The sequence below is a fragment of the Nomascus leucogenys genome, unplaced genomic scaffold (genome assembly GCF_006542625.1).
Source record: "Nomascus leucogenys isolate Asia unplaced genomic scaffold, Asia_NLE_v1 000299F_2300414_qpdss1sc, whole genome shotgun sequence".
Lineage (NCBI taxonomy): Eukaryota > Metazoa > Chordata > Mammalia > Primates > Hylobatidae > Nomascus > Nomascus leucogenys.
In genome coordinates this window covers 52,173-71,678 of record NW_022097535.1, presented here as the reverse complement: position 1 = coordinate 71,678, position 19,506 = coordinate 52,173, and the positions used below count along the sequence as shown (strand labels likewise).

Genomic DNA, 19,506 nt, shown 5'->3' with positions numbered 1-19,506 from the left:
CAGCAAATGTTAGCGTCCCCCCCACCGCCCCCCAAATGTGGGCATGGAAAGAGAAACAAACTATTTGGAAGGAGAGTCTGGGGTTGTTCTGGGTGGAGGGCCAGATCACAGACATGATGGGGTGGCAATGCCCGATTCTAGCTGAGGGAATCATTCTGGAAGGGTGAGGGGGTGGGTCTGGCCACAGGGTTCAGGAGACTGTTGGCCCCTCAAGGGTCCTCGAAAACTGGCTGGGCCAGGTGAGCTGGTGTTTCTCATACGCAGGTAAAGGTGTTTCTCATACGGGTAAAGGTGTTTCTCATGCGGGTAAAGGTGTTTCTCATGCAGGTAAAGGTGTTTCTCATATGGGTAAAGGTGTTTCTCATACGGGGTAAAGGTGTTTCTTATATGCAGGTTGTCCTGGGTAGATGGCAGCTCCAGGAGCCCCCAGCTGTGCCTCATCAGGCCCATGCTGAGACTACCGTCTCCTGTGCCCAGGAGGGCCAAAGACAAGTGGAGAAAACAGAAAAGCAGGGCCTGGGTGGCACCGGCTTCACCTGCCTCCATGAGGCAGACAGGAGCCTTGCAGCTATGGACTCAGCCCAGGCCAGGGCATGCAGGGAGTAGTGACAAGAATAAATGAAGCTGTGAAGCCAGGGCTCCTTTGGCAGGGCACTTGTGCAACCGCCAACCTGCGTAGTTCTGTGAGCACTGGGACACGTGTTGGTGCTGACTCATCAAAATCCCGGGACTGTGCGGGTGTTGGGCACTGCTGGAGTCCAGGTGCTGCTGGGGCTGCCTCGGGGAGGAGGAAAGTTTCTAGAAGAGCTTGAGGCAGAGCCTGCGGCTTGGGAGCAGCACCCCCCAACTCGCGTGCTGGGTGGGAAGTGCCGAGGGCCTGTGCAGAGGGCTCTGCTGTTTGGGGATTTTCTCAGGACGACTGTTTTCTACGTGAAATGGGGGTCCTCGAGTTCGTGGGGAATGAGAGAGGTGAGCGGGACCCAGAATGGCAAAGTCCTCGTCCGGGGGCTTCTGCGGGAGCCCCCTTGGCCCTTGGCCAGACACTTCCAGCTTCCCTCTGGCGCCCAGAGATTCCCCCCGGGGTCAGGCCCTGCCTGCCGGCCTCGCTGTCGCCTTCCTGCCCCTCGGGAAGCCCTGCCCAGGTCCCCTGAAGACCTGGAGGAGGCCCCTCCTCAGTTGCCCCAGGGACTGCTCCCCAAGGCTTCCTTCTTCAGGGAAGAGGCGGCTCTTGGCCAGGGAGTTGTTGGGGCTGTTTCCAACCCAGGCAAACCGCTTCCTTTCCTGCCCTCCTGGCCCGGGTTTTTCCCCAGACAGACCTACGGGTGCCCCAGCCTCGCCTCCCCTGCAGCTCCCTCCTGGGCCAGGCTGAACACCATCGCTTCACAGTCCACTTACTGAGCTGAAAAGACCTCCTCGTGTGAAGATCTGGGAAGGCCTGAGCTTTCCCCGGCCTGCAAGCTCACAGGCGAGCCTGCCACGGTTGAAGGTCGCTGGCAGAAGACCAGAGACGCTGGCCCAGAGCAAAGGACTCTGTCACTCACGGCACAGCACGCTGCTCCGTGTGAACGAACTTCCTCCCGTTTCCTTTGCTCCCCAAACCCCACAGGGGCTACGCAGAGGCCCGAGTGGAGTCTGTGGCACAGTAGGTTTGCCTCACCGCCGAGGAACCCCGTGCTTAGGAAACGCCGGTCTCTCATGAGAGGCTGCGAAGCAAAGCTGCCCAACCTTTCCCGGAGTAGATGTTGTCTTTGTTACACTGGACAGCGAGCAAATCTCCCTTCTGCCCCAGAGGGAGACACTGGCCCTGTGCGCCAAGACTTTCACTATATACACGTCCTTGACAAGAGAGTCCAGAACAAAAGGCCGTCGGCGCATCTGCTCCTGAGACTTGCAGAAATGTGGGAAACCAGTGAAAAATTGTCTCCGACATCCGAAACCCAGAGGAAACCCAGGCCAACGGGCGCAGGTTGCTGGCTTTTTCCACTTCTGTAGGTTTCACCTCAGGTGCCATCTACCCCCATTCCCCAGGTCTCCGTGGCCAGCACAGTGCCCGAAATGAAACTGCTCATAAATAATTGAAAAATTCACACCTCAAATTGTACCCTACTATGTCAATCATGTTGGAACAAATTAGCATTTCTGAAACAAGAGTTATAGCAGAAGTGACTGCGATGTTCTGACGTTTATAGGTGTTGGCACGGATACTGTTCGGTCATAACCCCAGGAGGTAGTTACTGGCAGCCATTCTGAGAAGGGAGTGCTGAGGACCCCCGTCAATAAGGGGCTGTGGCCAAGGAAAGGGGCCCTGTGAGACCTCATACAGAGTCCACCGTTCGCATACGGCGCGGCTGAACTCTCCTGGCTTCCCAGAGATTCCAGAAGGAAAGGATGCCTCCCACAGCCCCCACCAGCCAGCTCAGGGGCAGACGGCCTAGTGGGGCCCTTGCCCAGCCACCCACCTGTCTATTAGCTAAAAAAGTGTAAACACAGAAATCACCCTTCCTGTACTACTCTTTTTCTCCTTCCCTCTTTTTAAAATCCTGTTTTTGCTTTTGTTCATTGACAGCAGCCTAAAAAGTGTTCTTCCTCATATATGGGAGTTAATTCTTTTTGTTTTTTTGAAACGGAGTCTCACTCTGTCACCCAGGCTGGAGTGCAGTGGTGCGATCTCAACTCACTGCAACCTCCGCCTCCTGGGTTCAAGCAATTCTCCTGCCTCAGCCTCCTGAGTAGCTGGGATTACAGGCATGTGCCACCATGCCCAGCCAATTTTTGTATTTTCTGTAGAGACGGGGTTTCGCCATGTTGGCCAGGATGGTCTCAATCTCTTGACCTCATGATCCTCCCACCTCGGCCTCCCAAAATGCTGGGATTACAGGCGTGAGCCACCGCACCCAGCCTAATTTTTGTATTTCTGGTAGAGACGGAGTTTCACCGTCTGGTCTGGTCTGGTCTGAAACTTTTGACCTCAAGTGATCCACCAGCGTTGGCCTCCCAAAATGCTGGGATTATAGGCGTGAGCCACCGCACCCGGCCTGACATGGTGAAAGTCTTAAGATTCTACATCTACTCCTTAAAATTTACTTCTAGGAATTCACTCAAAGGAAATAGCCAGCCAAGTATACAAACATGTTTGCACATGGTAGCACTTGGAAACTACCTGCTGGCTTACAACTGGAGTTTGGTTACTATAGTGCATTAGTGCAATGGAATATAAAATATTCTTTAAAATGATCTTGTGGAAGGCCAGGAGTGGCAGCTCACGCCTGTAATCCCAGCATTTTGGGAGGCCAAGGCAGGTGGATGAATTGAGCCCAGGAGTTTGAGACCAGCCAGGCCAACAGGATAAAACCCTGTCTCTACTAAAAATACAAAAATTAGCCGGATGTGGTGGATGTGCCTGTAATCCTAGCTACTCGAGAGGCTGAGGTGGGAGGATCTCTGGAGCCCCAGAGGCAGAGGTTGTAGTGAGTGGGGATGGCACCACTGCACTCCAGCCTGGACGACAGAGCGCGACCCTGTCTCAAAAAATAATAATAATAATAAACAGTAAATAAATAAAATTCAAAGCTGATCTTGTGGAAGAATACAGTTGACTGCTGAACAGTTCAGGGGTTAAAGGGCACCAACCCCCGTGCAGCTGAAAATCCATAGATAACCTTTGACTCCCCAAAAACTGAACTACTAACAGTCTACTGTTGACCAGAAACTTTGCTGATGACATAAACAGTTAATTAACACATAATCGGTCTATGTATTATACCCTATGTTCTTACAGTAAAGTAAGCTAGAGAAGAGGAGCTGTTGTTAGGAAAATCATAAGAAAGAGAGAATATATTTGTTATTCATTACGTGGAAGTGGATCATCACGAAGGTCTTCGTTCTCGTCGACTTCACGCTGAGCCGGCTGAGGAGGAGGAAGGGGGTCAGGGGTTGGTCCTGCCATCTCAGGAATGGCAGAGGTGGAAGAAAATCTGTGTGTAAGTGGCCTGCCCCGTTCAAACCCATGTTGTTCAAAGATCTACTGTACATAGCAATCGGGGGAAGGGTGATAAAACAGTGTGAAGTGACACGTTTATCAAATGGCTTATGCAATATGATCCCAACTTTTTTTAAAAGCTACATAACATGAAGAAAAGCCCAGAATGAAATGTACTAAAGTGCAGCATTGGCATTCTCTGAGTGGTAGGATTAGGGGTAACTTTCATTTTGTTCATTTTGCTTGTCGATCTTTTCAACACTAAGTATTATTTTATAATACAAAAGTCTTGTGAGTTTTTTAAATGAAGCTCTATCTTCCCAACTGAGTTTTTCTCAGGTTAGTATTAACAGAAGCCTGACTTGCTTGAGAAGACGGCCGCTACTGGTAAAGGGACAAGAGGAATACAGGGAGGAAGGAGGCAGGAAGGAGCGGGGCCTGCAGAGAACCCCAGGCTGAAAGGAGCCACCGGGGCCAACCGGCTTGAAGCCTTCCCTGGACTTGTGCCAGGCACCGGGCACTGCAAAAAGCTATGTGTCTGCATGTGTAAAGAACTGCATTACGAATCTTTTTCCTTTTTTGAGACAGTGTCTTGCTCTGTTGGCCAGGCTGGAATGCAGTGGTGCGATCACGGCTCACTCAACCACCGGGCTCAAGTGATCCTCCCACCTCAGCCTCCTAAGTAGCTGGGACCACAGGTATGTGCCATCATGCCTAGCTAATTAAAAAAAAATATTGTGTAGAGACAGAATCTTACTATGTTACCCAGGCTGGTCTTGAGCTCCTGACCTCAAGCAATCCGCCTGCCTTGGCCTCCCAAAGTGCTGGGATTACAGGCATGAGCCACCACGCCCCAGGCGGAAATGTATTTTTATGTGAGTTATAGTTAAAAAAAAAAAGTTGTGCAATAAGACTCTACAGTAGCCCCCGCCAAGCCCTACTGTAGCCCCCACCACGCCTACAGTAGCCCCCGCCAAGCCCTACAGTAGCCCCCGCCAAGCCCTACGTAGCCCCCACCACGACCTACAGTAGCCCCCACAAAGCCCTACAGTAGCCCCCGCCAAGCCCTACAGTAGCCCTCTGCCAAGCCCTACAGTAGCCCCCGCCAAGCCCTACTGTAGCCCCCGCCAAACCCTACCGTAGCCCCTGCCAAGCCCTGCCCAGCCCTGGCTGAGCCCTTCTAGTAATAGGGAACTTGAGAACTCGCCAACTTTATGATGTTTCTTGACAATATAAAGTGTTAGGCATTTTTATTATTATTATATTTAACAAGCGTTGGTTCCTCATCATGCCCAGCCAGCTCCCCTCACCCGCTCTCTGGGGCAGCAGCTCAGATGTTGGGAGGCAGCCACCATGTCACCCCCAAGTCCAGGCTTGCCTCCTCCTCCCATCCCCAGCTCCTTCACCGCCCTCCCCCAGGAAGTTCTGAGCCACTTCCTTTTCTAAGGGCATCCTCCTCACACCCAGGCCACCTGGTCCATTAAAATATGATTCCCACCCTAGGACCGAGGCACCAAGCCAGGCCATTTTGCTCGTTTATTAACCCACAGGTTCATTTGAAGATCATTAAGTAAGCACTGGCCGTGTTCTTGGCATAGTGCTGGGTGCAGGGGAGTCACCCAAAGAACAAAAAAGGCCGAGCCCCCTGCCTCGGGGAGCCCCCCATTGGGTGGGGTGAGGCAAGTTGGCCCAGGTCATCTTTGTCACAATGAAGCTGTGCTCCCCATGAGGGCCGGCTGCGGTCTGACGGGACTGATACTCGTTCTGGTCGTGAGCCGAGAGAAGCCAGCCAGCCTCAACTGCACAGCCACCGCCTGCCACCTGCCCTCCAGCTCCTCTGGGCCGGCTCCCAGTCAGGGCATGTTTCTCCAGCAGGCAGCCTGGGGAGGTGTCGACCTCTGACCCCCGGCTGGCCCCCGTCCAGGCTTCAAGGACTCCTGAGGGCCAGCGGCCAGAATGACCACCCGAGAGAACGGACTTGCTAACTGTCGAACTCTGTCAGCACCTTTCACACCGCACACCTCGTTTGTCATGCCCTTGTGTCATTGTTATTCTTAAAGTCACCATTCATTAAGCATCTCCTGTGTTTGGCCTCTTAATATATTAGCTCTCTCTCTTTTTCAAAATCTACTACAAACTATAGTAATCAAAACAGCATGGTACTGTTATCAAAACAGACACATTTACCAATGGAACAGAATAGAGAATCCAGAAATAAATACACACATTTATGGTCAATTGATTTTCGACAAAGATGCCAAACACACACTGAGGAAAGGGCAGCCTCCTCAATAAACACTGCTGGGAAAAAGATATCCACGTGCAGAAGAATAAATTAGGCCCTCATCTCACACCATATACAAAAGTAAGCTAGAAATGGATTAAAGACTTAAGTGTAAGACCCGAAACTGTAAAACTACTAGAAGAAAACATAGAAAACTGCATGACATTGGTCTGGGCCATTAAATTTTTGGATAAGACTCCAAAAGCACAGGCCACAAAGGCAAAAATAGACAAATGGGATTATATCAACTAAAAAGCTGCTGCACAGCAGAGGAAACGATCAACAGAGTGAAGCGGCAGCTGACAGAATGGGGGGAATTATTTGCAAACCATACTTCTGATAAGAGATTAATTTCCAAAATACATAAGGAATGCAAACAACTCTATAGCAAGAAGACAAGTAATTCAATTTTAAAACGTGTAAGGGACTTGAACGGACATTTTTCAAAAGAAGACATACAAAGGCCAACAGGTGTATGAAAAAATGCCCCATATCACTAATTCTCAGGGAAATGCAAATTAAAACCACAATGAGACATCACCTCACTCCTGTTAGAATGGTTTTCACAAAAAGACGAAAGATAGTAAGTGTTGGGGAGGATGTGGGGAGAAGGGAACCCTTGTACACAGCTGGGAATGTGAATTAGTACAGCCATTATGGCAAAGTTGGAGGTTCCTCAAAAAATTAAAAATAGAACTACCATAGGGTCCAGCAATTCCACTACATGGTGGATGTCCAGAGTATATAAAAGCAGTGGTCGGCTGGGTGCAGTGGCTCACACCCGGAATCCCAGCCCTTTGAGAGGACAAGGCAGGAGGATTGCTTGAGCCCAGGACTTTGAGACCAGCCTAGGCAACATAGCAAGACCCTGTCTCTACGAAAAATTTTAAAAATTAGCCAGGTGTGGTAGTTCATGCCTGTGGTCCCAGCTACTCGGGAGGCTGAGGTGGGAGGATCACTTGAGCCCAGGAGTTTGAGGCGGCAGTGAGCTATGATCACACCATTGCATTTCTGCGTAGGTGACAGACAAGATTCTGTCTCTAAAAATAAAACAGGCCGGGCGTGGTGGCTCACACCTGTAATCCCAGCAGTTTGCGAGGCCGAGGCAGGCAGATCATGAGGTCGGGAGATCAAGACCATCCTGGCTAACACAGTGATACCCCGTCTCTACTAAAAATACAAAAAAATTAGCCAGGCGTGGTGGCGGGCGCCTGTAGTCCCAGTTACTCGGGAGGCTGAGGCAGGAGAATGGCGTGAACCCGGGAGGCGGAGCTTGCAGTGAGCCGAGATTGCACCGCTGCACTCCAGCCTGGGCGACAGAGCGAGACTCCGTCTCAAAACAAACAAACAACAACAACAAAAAAACACATCGATTTGTTCAGCAGCAATAGAAAAATAATAAACTAAAATCAGTATGTCAAAGAGATGTCTGCACTCCAGTGTTCGCTGCAGCAATATTCACAATAGCCGAGATATGGAATCAACCTGTCTATCAACGAATAAATGGATAAAGAGAACATGGTATAGATAGATGATGGAATACTATGTACCTTTTAAAAAGAAGGAAATTCTGTTTTGTGACAACATGGATAACACTGGCCGACATTACGTGAAGTAGAATAAGCACCCACAGAAGATAAATAATGCATGTTCTCAGTTATACGCGGAACGTTAAAAAGTCACACTCGGTAGGAACAGAGTCAAAAGGTGGAAGCTGGAGATGGAGGGATTGGTGAGACGTTGGTCAGAGGACACAAAACTTCCGTTAAACTGGAAGGATCAGTTCTAAAGGTCTACTGCACACCACGGTGACTATGGTGAATGTATCGTGCACTCGAAGATGGCTGATGGGATAGATTCAAAGTGTTCTCACCACACACGATCATACATTTGTAAGGTGACGCATGTGTTCACTAGCCTGATTTAGTCGTTTTACATATATCAAAACACCACGTTGGCCGGCGTGGTGGCTCACGCCTATAATCCCAACACTTTAGGAGGTGGAGGTGGAGGTGGGAGGACTGCTTGAAGCCAAGAGTTCAAGACCAGCCTGGGTAACATGGTGAGGCCTTGTGTCTACCACACACACACAAAAAAAGTTAAAAATTTTTGAGAAAACCCTCCATGTTGTACACAGAAATACAGACCATCTCTGTCAATTAAAAATAATTTTAAAAAAATTACAGCAGGTAAATAGATATACAAATAATCTCTACTCATTGAATATTTATTTATTTATTTATGTTTGTGACAGAGTCTCACTCTGTCACCCAGGCTGGAGTGCAATGGCACAATCTTGGCTCACTGCAACCTTCGCCTCCCAGGTTCAAGCGATTCTCCTACCTCAGCCTCCTGAGTAGCTGGGATTACAGGCATGCGTCACCATGCCCAGCTAATTTTTGTATTTTTAGTAAAGACGGGTTTTCACCATGTTGGTCAGGCTGGTCTTGAACTCCTGACCTCAGGTGATCCACCCGCTTCGGCCTCCCAAAGTGCTGGGATTACAGATATCAGCCACTGTGCCTGGCCTGAATCTTTAAAAAGTAGATGTTAACATCCTGTTTTACAGATGAGAAAATTAAACTGAAAGGTTCATTTTTTGTTGAAACAATGACTATTAAGTGCTTGTCTGTGCCAGGGGTGGAGCTAGAAGCAGAGATAAAGGCTGTGGGGAGGAAGGCTGGTGTCTCTGCTCTCATCAGCCTGGTCTGGAAGCAGATGATAAACAGAAAGGCCGGCAAATGATTATAATCGCAATAAGCGTTATGAAGGCAAAGCAGAGACACGCTAGGGACATACAGCAGGATACCGACTCTGGCTGGCAGTGAGAGGCTGGCAGAGGGATGTCTGACCAGGGGCCAGTGGAGGAGGGTGAGGTTAGCCAGGGAGAGGCTGGCACAACTGCTGTGGGCCGAGGGATGGCATGTGCTAAGGCCCTGAGGTAGAGAGACACTTTGCCCATCCAAGGATCTGAAAGAAGTCCAGGAGGATTAGGGCAGAGGGAGTGGGATGAGTGAGCTGGGCTTACACAGCGAGGCAGGAGGTAGGTTCTTCAGGTTTCCAAGCTCTGTGAGCATCAGAATCTCCTGAGGAAGCTGATTTCAGTGCAGGCTCTGGGGCCGGCTGTGCGTTCCCTGGAGCCTCAGCCTGTGAGTCTGCCCTGGGACCTGTTTCCCCAAGTGGTGCCGAGGCGAGTGACCAGATGCGGACATTTCAAGGTTGTTATTGGCCATCTGAAGGATCTGGGACTTCCCCCTTTTTTTTTTTTTGAGACGGAATCTTGCTCTGTGGCCCAGGCTGGAATGCAGTGGCATGATCTCAGCTCACTGCAGCCTCCACCTCCCGGATTCAAGCAATTCTCTGTCTCAGCCTTCCGAGTAGCTGGGATTACAGGCACATGCCACCACACCCAGCTAATTTTTTGTGTGTTTAGTAGAGACAGGGTTTCGCCATGTTGGCCAGGCTGGTCTTGAACTCCTGACCTCATGATCCACCTGCCTCGACCTCCCAAAGTGCTGGGATTACAGGTGTGAGCCACCATGCCCGGCTGAATCTGGGACTTTTTCTAAGAAAGCAGAAGCCATTGCAACCAAAACCATTCAGCAGACAGGATTTGAACCCAGCTCGGTCTGATTCCAAAACCAGAAGGACGCCATGTCTTCCTTAAAGGAAGAAGGCACATCAGACCGTCTGTCAAGTGGGTCCACCGAGGGTCAGAGGAAGAGCCTCCAGACGAGGGAACGGTGTCAGCAAAGCCAGAGCCCACATGGGACGAGGCGGCCCCAGAGCCGATGGCCTGAGCAGAGCCAGTCATGTGTGTTACGGGTTTACGCCTTAGCAGAGGCCTCACAGCCTCCCTCCCCATGTGCGTCTCCATCTGAATCTCATTTTCACTTTGCAATACCACTGTGAGAAGAAACTGCTGGGAGGTCCTTCCCCTTTCCCAGATGGATACACTGAGGCTTGTGCAGGTGACACTATTTACCCGATCACCTATGTAAAGTCAGAAAACGTGCCGGGGGTGCTGGGGCCCGGGAGGAGGCCGAGCTGGACTCGCCACTGGGCAGCCAAGGAGGCCGGGTGGTCCTGGCACACAGAGAGGTTATGGGGCAGCATGGCCCCTGCTGTCATCGACCACCTGGAGGCTGGAGGACTTGGCCTTTGGATTTGGATAGAGGAGCCCTCTGTCATGGGTGCTGTTCGGTTCGGGGAGGTCACGGAGGTCCCCAAATGGGGACGGTCTCACTGCCGTGCCGCCTTTGCTGGCTCCTCCCCACCCTGCGACTCAGTTTCCTCGTCTGTGAAATGAGGTTGAGCTGGTCGGTCGCTACCCCGTTCAGCTCTGACGCTGTGGGACTCTCAGTCTGCCTGGGTCCCTGATTCTGGAGGATGCTGGCACAATGAGTGTTTTGGGGCTGGGACCGAGGTGATCGGTGCCAAGAGGAACAAGGAAGTAAGGGGATGTTTCAAATACAGTTTCATTCCGGGCTGCTCTGGGAACTGGGTGGGGAACAGGCCCTGACGGCATCCAGGGACAGGGCCGGGACGTGTGGGGGTTGGGGGGGTGCAAGGAGTGTCAGGCCTGTCCCAGCTCTGTCTACCAGCAGAAGAATGGGCAGCTGTGAGCTCAGGTGCGCCAGGCGGGGGAGACGGAATCGGCCGCCATGGATGTCCCGGCAGAAGTGGAGGCCGAGGAGGTCCTCTAGAAAGGGATCTCGCCTTTCTCCACAGGCCCACAAGGAGCCCCTCTCTCCTTTCACACCTGGGACGGGCCAGCAGGACCAGAGCAGTGGCCATTGAAAGTAACATCCAAACAGGAAGACAAGGCCCAGGAGGCTCTGAGTCCAGGTTCCCAGAGCTTTCCTGCCGCCACCCAGAACCCCGGCAGGGCCCTCACTGGCGGCTGGCCCTTCCTCCCCAGGAGCCAGAGCTCAGAACAGAGGCTCTCCCAGGGTTGGCCTCCACCAGGGCTGCAGCAGAGCCTCGGCCATCTCTCAGCCCTCCTGGACAGGGAAACCCCTCTCCTCCGGCTGGTTCTCCTGGGGTCAGCCTGCACGGCAGCCTGCTTCCTCCCACCTCCTGTTCCCCACACCGTCGCCACCACCGCCCTCCTGCACTGGGCCCCTGTCCTGCCTGCCCGTGCCTGATCTCCTGTACCCCGATCCGTCTCTCTTCTCCTCACTTCTCTCCTCCCTCATGCACCTCTGGCCCCTGCCCATTGCTGAGATGGTTGACCCCTTTGGCCCTCAGCAAATTTAACATTCAGGAAAGATCCACATTTCATAAATCCCTGTAATTCTAGAGTTGGGAGATGCTCCATCGAAGGTTACTTTGGCCCATCCCGGCAGCCCAGGATTGAGGTCTCCACCTTGCCCCAGACACAGCCAGCCCCTCAGAAACCAATGCCTGCCAGCCAGACCCACGGGAGGACAACCAATGTGCAAACCAGAAGGCCAGTGTATTAATTTAAAATGGAAAGCAGAACTCCCAAGCTGGCTGAGCGCTTCATTTGCCAGTTGATTTGTTGTCCCCTTTGTGGGCCTGTCCGTCTTCCATGGAGGCTGGTGGAGGCTGTCCCTTTGCAAGGATCGTGTCTGGTGACAGGGCTGCTCCTTCAAGCTTCTGGATATCTGAAGACCCAAATTGGAAAGCTTGATGAGCCTAGAAACAGGATTAGGGGAGAGGAGGGTGTGAGGCTGCGTTTCCCCAAACAGAGCATTCTTGCATGAACAGCTTTCCCAAAAAAGGAAAAAAAAGACTGTGGATGACAAGCTTGCAGAAGGCTGTGCGCTCACCTGCTTCTGGAAATTCACACTGCGCATTGGCCTAGTCAAAGCTCTGAAACAAACACCACTTTACAGGAAGTTTCCCAAATTCGTCTGACCATGAAGCTGTTTTCCCCCACCCTCCCCAATACTGCCCAACGGGCAAGGCCGGGCTACTCCAGGAATGATTTCCCAGGCCTCTCTGAGGTGGGGAGCTGGGTCCCCGTGTCCAAGGCCCCTGCCCTCCCACCAGGCTTTTTCCTGGGAGCAGCCTCCCGGGATGCCCCCTTCTTGTTCTCCTTGACCGGCTTCTCGGGTACATCCTTTCTCGATCCACGTCACTAATGCTGCCTAGGCTCTGAGGGCCTGCTCCACCCTGAGGTCAGCCCAGGAGGCCTTTCTGTGCAACGGAAATACCATACCAGCAACGCAGGGACAAAAGGAACAGGTTACAGGGATTAAACACAAAAACATAAACTGTGGGTGCCCTGAACTAATAAAGGAGCAGCTGTCCCCAAGGGATTTAGATACAGCGGCGTGGACCTGGGCTGAGTTTTGGGGTGAGGTCTGGGGAGACCAGAATTGCTCCAGTTTATAGAGTGGCCAAAATCTGCAGGGTCAGGGGTGATCTGGGAGGGAGGGGTGAGGAGAGCCTTGGGAAGGAAGATGAAGCCAGATCTAGCAAAGTAGAGAATATCCAGTTAAATGTTGCTTTCATATAAACAGTAGATGATTTTTTTTAAGTATTATAATCACATACAAGATTTGGGAACCCTTATACTAAAGAAGATTTGTCATTTATGTGAAATTCAATGTGGCTGAAGGTCCTGTATTTCACCCGGTAATCCATGCAGCAGCAGGAGGGGGAGGCTCTGGTGGGGGGCAGCAGTGTGGGGGGTTGGGGGACAGACTGCCCACCTCTTGGCAACAGGCAGCAGCTGGCCATGCAGCATGGCCAGTGGCCTGGAGATCACAGTCAGAGCTCTCCAGCAGGTGGGTGCCTCGTGGAGATGGGGCATGGAGGCAGAAATCAAAGAGAAACGCCACGTCTCACACCGGGATTGACGCAGAGACAGAGGACGAAGCAGAAATGCCTTGTGGGATGTGGAGCCCAAGAAGCCACAGGCAGGACATGGGAGCCAGAGGCGGCACGAGAGCGTCACCCCCACCGAAGGATTCTCGGGGTCTCGGGAGAACTTTGCACTTGACGAGGGAGGCAAAACAGGCTTGATCCATTCTTATTTCTAGGCTCCATGGAAAGAATGACTCCAGTTGGCATTTGTGTTGTATGTTTGTATACACACACACACACACACACGTACATATGGATCTGTGTGTGATCTGGTCTATTGGTCTATGTTGGTGTTACTAGTCTAACTCTCAGAATCCTGTTGATACCTTATTGTTACCCTTGTTACCATCATAAAAGGGACCTCAGGGTCCAGTGATGTAGTGTGTAGTTATGTATGCTGCTTTAGAAACAGGAAGAAACTCAGGTCTGGGCCAGGCACAGTGGCTCACGCCTGTAATTCCAGCACTTCGGGAGGCTGAGGCAGGTGGATCGCCTGAGGTCAGGAGTTCGAGACCAGCCTGGCCAACATGGTGAAACCCTGTCTCTACTAAAAATACAAAAATTAGCTGGGTGTGATGGCAGGCACCTGTAATCCCAGCTACTCGGGAGGCTGAGGCAAGATAATCACTTGAATCCAGGAGACGGAGGTTGCAGTGAGCTGAGATCACCATTGCCCTCCAGCCTGGGTGACAGAGTAAGACTGTCTCAAAAAATAATAATAAGTAAAAATAAAAATAATAAATAAATAAAAATAAACTGAGGTCTGGAGGCGTGAAACGGCTTGTCTACAGCCACACGGCAGAGCTGAAACAAGAACCTCTGCAGTAACCACAGCTGTTTCTGCCGTTCTAACTTCTCTCTCCACATTCAAACGAGTTAACATCTGTGTGTGTAAAATGGGAACCACAGGACTCTCTCACGGGGTGGCTGCAGGATTAACTCCAACGGTACGTGATTAGAAGTGTGTCCCACAGGGGGGTGTTCAGTAAGGGCTGGTCGTTTTGACTATTATGTTTACACCTGTGTTTTTTCAGTCTGAAAAGCTGAAGGCATGACAGGATTAGAAGTGAATGAAAAGATGTATTGAGCGAACACCCGTGAAAGGAGGTCTGTCAGTCATCTGCTGCTGCCCAACAAATGATTCCAAAACCGAGTGGCTTCAAGCCACAGACCTTGAGTGTTTCACACAGCAGCTCACCGCTCTCCCCCACGCTCCCATCTCACGCAGCAGCACACGCTGCCCCCCCCCCACGCTCCCATCTCACTCAGCAGCACACGCTGCCCCCCACCACGCTCCCATCTCACGCAGCAGCTCACGGCTCCCCCCCACGCTCCCATCTCACTCAGCAGCACACAGCTCCCCCCCACGCTCCCATCTCACTCAGCAGCTCACGGCTCCCCCCCCACGCTCCCATCTCACTCAGCAGCACACAGCTCCCCCCCACGCTCCCATCTCACTCAGCAGCTCACTGCTCCCCACCACGCTCCCATCTCACTCAGCAGCACACGCTGCCCCCCACCACGCTCCCATCTCACTCAGCAGCACACGCTCCCCCCCACGCTCCCATCTCACGCAGCAGCTCACTGCTCCCCCCCCACGCTCCCATCTCACGCAGCAGCTCACGGCTCCCCCCCACGCTCCCATCTCACTCAGCAGCACACAGCTCCCCCCCACGCTCCCATCTCACTCAGCAGCTCACGGCTCCCCCCCCACGCTCCCATCTCACTCAGCAGCACACAGCTCCCCCCCACGCTCCCATCTCACTCAGCAGCACACAGCTCCCCCCACGCTCCCATCTCACTCAGCAGCTCACGGCTCCCCCCCACGCTCCCATCTCACTCAGCAGCTCACGCTCCCCCCCACGCTCCCATCTCACTCAGCAGCACACGCTCCCCCCCCACGCTCCCATCTCACTCAGCAGCACACGCTCCCCCCCACGCTCCCATCTCACGCAGCAGCTCACGGCTCCCCCCCACGCTCCCATCTCACGCAGCAGCACTGCTCCCCCCCACGCTCCCATCTCACGCAGCAGCACACGCTCCGCCCCTACGCTCCCCAAGCGGGCCAAGGAAGCTGTTCTTTATTTCTGTTTCTTGATTTCAACAGATGCAGAAAAGGAAGAGCTGTTCTTTGAAAGACAGCATGGGCAGTGCAGAGGATTTGGGGCCCAGGGAGAAGTGAGACCAAGGAAGTCACAAACAAGTAATTTTCTTTTCCATCAGCTCATGTTTGCTAAGCTGCAGCCTGTCTCATCCTCCCGGTGTCCCCAGCGGGAGCCAGCCTGGGAGGGAGGCAGGTATTGAGGAAGGCGCCACGCAGCAGGTGGCCCCTCCACGGAGTGTTTCAAGACGGCAGAAATTAGCCAGGCCAAGAAAGGAAAGGGGTCTCTGGTAGACGGAGATGAAGCAAACATCCAGTTGTCTCCCTCCTCCCCCTCGCCCTTCAGCGGGAGAGATCTGGGCCTCCAGGTGGCCCCGGCCAGCCCTGGGTGGATTGTTAGCTCATCAGTGCAGCTGGTGGGCTGGTGCTGAAGTTCTAGGCAGGTTTCTGGGCCTGACCCTGGCTCCCTGCCTTGTCGGGTTCCCATCTGGAGGGCACGAGCAGCAGCGACGCTGGCCAATCAGATCCTCAGATGTGAGTGGATACTGAAGGGTGGTAGGACCGGAATAGGTGGAGGAGGGACCCAGTGGTGGACTAAAGGGCCAGGACACACTGTCCCCTCCTCTGCCCTCATCTGCCCTCCCTGTCAGGAGCTGCTTCCTCTGTCTGCTCCCCTCCTCCTGGGGAGGAGCTGGGGCCCAGAGCCCACACACTGTGTGCAGGATTGCAGGACTGAGGCTGAGTGCCGGCGTGAGGCAGGGGTGGGAGTGTCCAAAATACCTGCAGCCGGGAAACACCTGCACGCGCTCTTTCTCCATTCTTCCTGTTCTTACTTTAAAAAAGAAAGCAATATACAAATGTTTTTTAAAATCTGACATTAGAAAATCACATATATTAATTATATTTAATTTATAATTAAATGTATATATATTTAATTTATGATTAAATGTATATATTTATATATTTAATTTATGATTAAATGTATATATATATATACTTACTTTATGATTAAATGTATATATACACATTTACTTTATGATTAAATGTATATATACATTTACTTTATGATTAAATGTATATATACATTTACTTTATGATTAAATGTATATATTTATATACATTTATGATTAAATGTATATATTTTTATATACATTTATTTATGATTAAATGTATATATTTATATATACATTTATTTATGATTAATGTATATATTTTTATATACATTAATTTATAAATAAATGTATATACAAATATATACATTAATCATAAATAAATGTATATATTTATATATACATTTAATTTATAATTAAATTTATATTTAATTTATAACTAAATTACGTATATTAGGGCTAGGTGCAGTGGCTCACGCCCATAATCCCAGCACTTTGGGAGGCTGAGGCGGGTGGATCACTTGAGGTCAGGAGTTCAAGACCAGCCTGGCCAACATGGCGAAACCCCGTCTCTACCAAACAATACAAAAATTAGCTGGCCGTGGTGGCACGTGCCTGTAATCCCAGCTACTCCAGAGGGTGAGGCAGAAGAATGGCTTGAACCTGGGAGACAGAGGTTGCAGTGAACCAAGATCACACCACTGCACTTCAGCCTGGGTGACAGAGCAAGACTCCATCTCAAAAAATAAATAAATAGGCCGGGCACGGTGGCTCACGCCTGTAATCCCAGCACTTTGGGAGGCAAAGGCAGGCGGATCATGAGGTCAGGAGTTCGAGACCAGCCTGGCCAACATGGTGAAACCCCATCTCTACTAAAAATACAAAAATTAGCTGGGCGTGGTGTCAGGCGCCTGTAATCCCAGTTACTCAGGAGGCCGAGGCAGGAGAATCGCTTGAACCTGGGAGGCAGCGGTTGCAGTGAGCCGAGATTGAGCCATTGCACTCCAGCCTGGGGGACAAGAGTGAGACTTCATCTCAAAAAAAAAAAAAAAAAAAAAAGAAAAGAAAAAGAAAAATAAATAAATAATAAAATAAAATCACATATATTAGAAAATCACATATAACCCTCCTTCTCCATAGGTAAACTTAATAATTTTTTACTCCTAATTTTCTCATCTACATATATATTTTAACATAGCTGAAACCACACTGTAGATACAATTTTGTAGTCTGTTTTATTTACTATATTAAGCATGTTTACTATTACTACGTGTCTATAATTTTAAGGGAAGAGCTTCATCAAGTAGTTATACCAGAATTTAACAAACTTTTCCCTTATTATTATTGTTTTTTAGACACAGTTTCACTCTTGTTGCCCAGGCTGGAGTGCAATGGTGCAATCTCGGCTCACTGCAACCTCCGGCTCCTGGGTTCAAGCAATTCTCCTGCCTCAGCCTCCAGAGTAGCTGCGATTACAGGCGCCCACCACCACGCCCAGCTAATTTTGTACTTTTTTGGTAGAGATGGGGTTTCTTCATGTTGGTCAGGCTGGTCTCGAACTCCCAACCTCAGGTGATCCGCCCGCCTCAGCCTCTCAAAGTGCTGGGATTACAGGCATGAGCCACCGCACCCAGCCAACTTTTCCCATGTTGTTGAATATTTAGATACGTTGTTTTTGCTTGGTTTGCTTGTTTCACTACTATAAATAGTTGCCATGGAAACTATGCATACAACTTTTCCCTCTCTTTTAGTATTTCCTTAGGATAGATTCCCAGAAGTAGTATTACTGCATCAATGTGTAGAAATCCTTGGTGGCTCTTAACACACATTACCAAATTACTTTTCAAAAATTTTGCACCTCAATTGGGCACAGTGACTCACACCTGTAATCCTAGCCCTTTGGGAGGCAGAGGTGGGCAGATTGCTTGAGCCCAGGTGTTCGAGACCAGCCTGGGGCAACATGGTGAAACCCCGTCTCTACAAAAACATTAGCCAGACATCATGGCAAGTGCCTGTAGTCCCAGCTACTCAAGAGGCTGAGGCGGGAGGATGGCTTGAGCCCAGGAGGTGGAGGTTGTAGTGAGCCATGATGGCACCACTGCACTCCAGCCTGGGTGACAGAGTGAGACCCTGTCTCGAAAAAAAAAAAAAAAAAAAAGGCACCTAGAAATGTTTGAAAGTGCCACTTTCACCAAATCTTTGCAAGCAGTGGGAAGTATTTTTAAAAATCATTTTATAGTTCAGTAGTTTAAAAACCATTCCGTGGGGCCAGGCACGGTGGCTCATGCCTATAATCTCAGCACTTCAGGAAGACAAGGCGGGCGGATCACTTAAGGTCAGGAGTTCAAGACCAACTTGGCCAACATGGTGAAACCCCATATCTACTAAAAATACAAAAATTAGCCAGGCGTGTGGCGAGCGCCTGTAATCCCAGCTACTCAGGAGGCTGAGGCAAGAGAATTGCTTGAACCCAGGAGGCAGAGGTTGCAGGGAGCCGAGATCAAGCCATCACACTCCAGCCTGGGTGGCAAGAGCAAGACTGTCTAAAAAAAAAATCATTCCATGTATTTTAATGTATTTTTTTTTACCACTTTTGAGAGTTAAATAGCTATTTTTCCTGTGTGTGTGTGTGTGTGTGTGTGTGTGTGTGTGTGTTCTCATAGTGAATTGTCTAAACAAGTCCATCCAGTTAGGATCTTAGTATTTTTCTTATCAATCTAGGTGAGTGTTTTCATTAAATACTGATACTGATAGGGACAATTTTGTCAGATTTGTTGCAAATATTTTCCTTTCCCTATAATTTGTTCCTTTTCTTTTTCTTTCTTTTTTTTTTTTTTTTTTTTGATGGAGTTTCACTCTTGTCGCCCAGGCTGGAGTGCAGTGATGATCGCTGCTCGCTGCAACTTCGCCTCCCGGGTTCAAGCGATTCTCCTGCCTTAGCCTCCCAAGCAGCTGGGACTACAGGCGCCCGCCACCACGCCCAGCTAATTTGTTGTATTTTTAGTAGAGACGGGGTTTCGTCATGTTGGGCAGGCTGGTCTCGAACTCCTGACCTCAGGTGATCCGCCTGCCTCGGCCTCTCAAAGTGCTGGGATTACAGGTGTGAGCCACTGCACTCGGCCTGTTGTTTTTCTTTATCCTCTCCTTTTAAAATGATAAAAAAACAGACTGGGCATGGTGGCTCACACCTGTAATCCCAGCACTTTGGGAGGCCGAGGCGGGCAGATCACGAGGTCAAGAGATCAAGACCATCCTGGCCAACATGGCAAAACCCTGTCTCTACTAAAAATACAAAAAATTAGCTGGGCGTGGTGGTGGGTGCCTGTAGTCCCAGCTACTTGGGAGGCTGAGGCAGGGAGGCAGAGGTTACAGTGAGCTGAGATCGCGCAACTGCACTCCAGCCTGGTGACAGAGT

General features: G+C 50.5%; 1 protein-coding gene across 17 annotated transcripts in view; it reads right to left on the bottom strand.

The window, feature by feature from the left end:
- Nucleotides 1-11,503: 11,503 nt before the first annotated feature.
- Nucleotides 11,504-19,506, bottom strand: part of TNK2 (tyrosine kinase non receptor 2) — a 60,167-nt gene continuing 52,164 nt past the window's right edge. For 13 of the 17 annotated variants that reach the window (XM_030809036.1, XM_030809035.1, XM_030809025.1 and 10 more), the window contains 2 exons: nucleotides 15,982-16,033; nucleotides 11,504-11,924 (listed from right to left, as the gene is read on the bottom strand). In XM_030809036.1, coding sequence (XP_030664896.1) covers nucleotides 11,519-11,924; nucleotides 15,982-16,033 — 458 coding nt within the window. In that variant the 3' untranslated portion in view covers nucleotides 11,504-11,518. Of the gene's footprint in view, nucleotides 11,925-13,048; nucleotides 13,273-15,122; nucleotides 16,034-19,506 lie in introns of those variants that run through there. The other 4 variants (XM_030809037.1, XM_030809038.1, XM_030809039.1 and 1 more) reach the window with 4 other exon arrangements.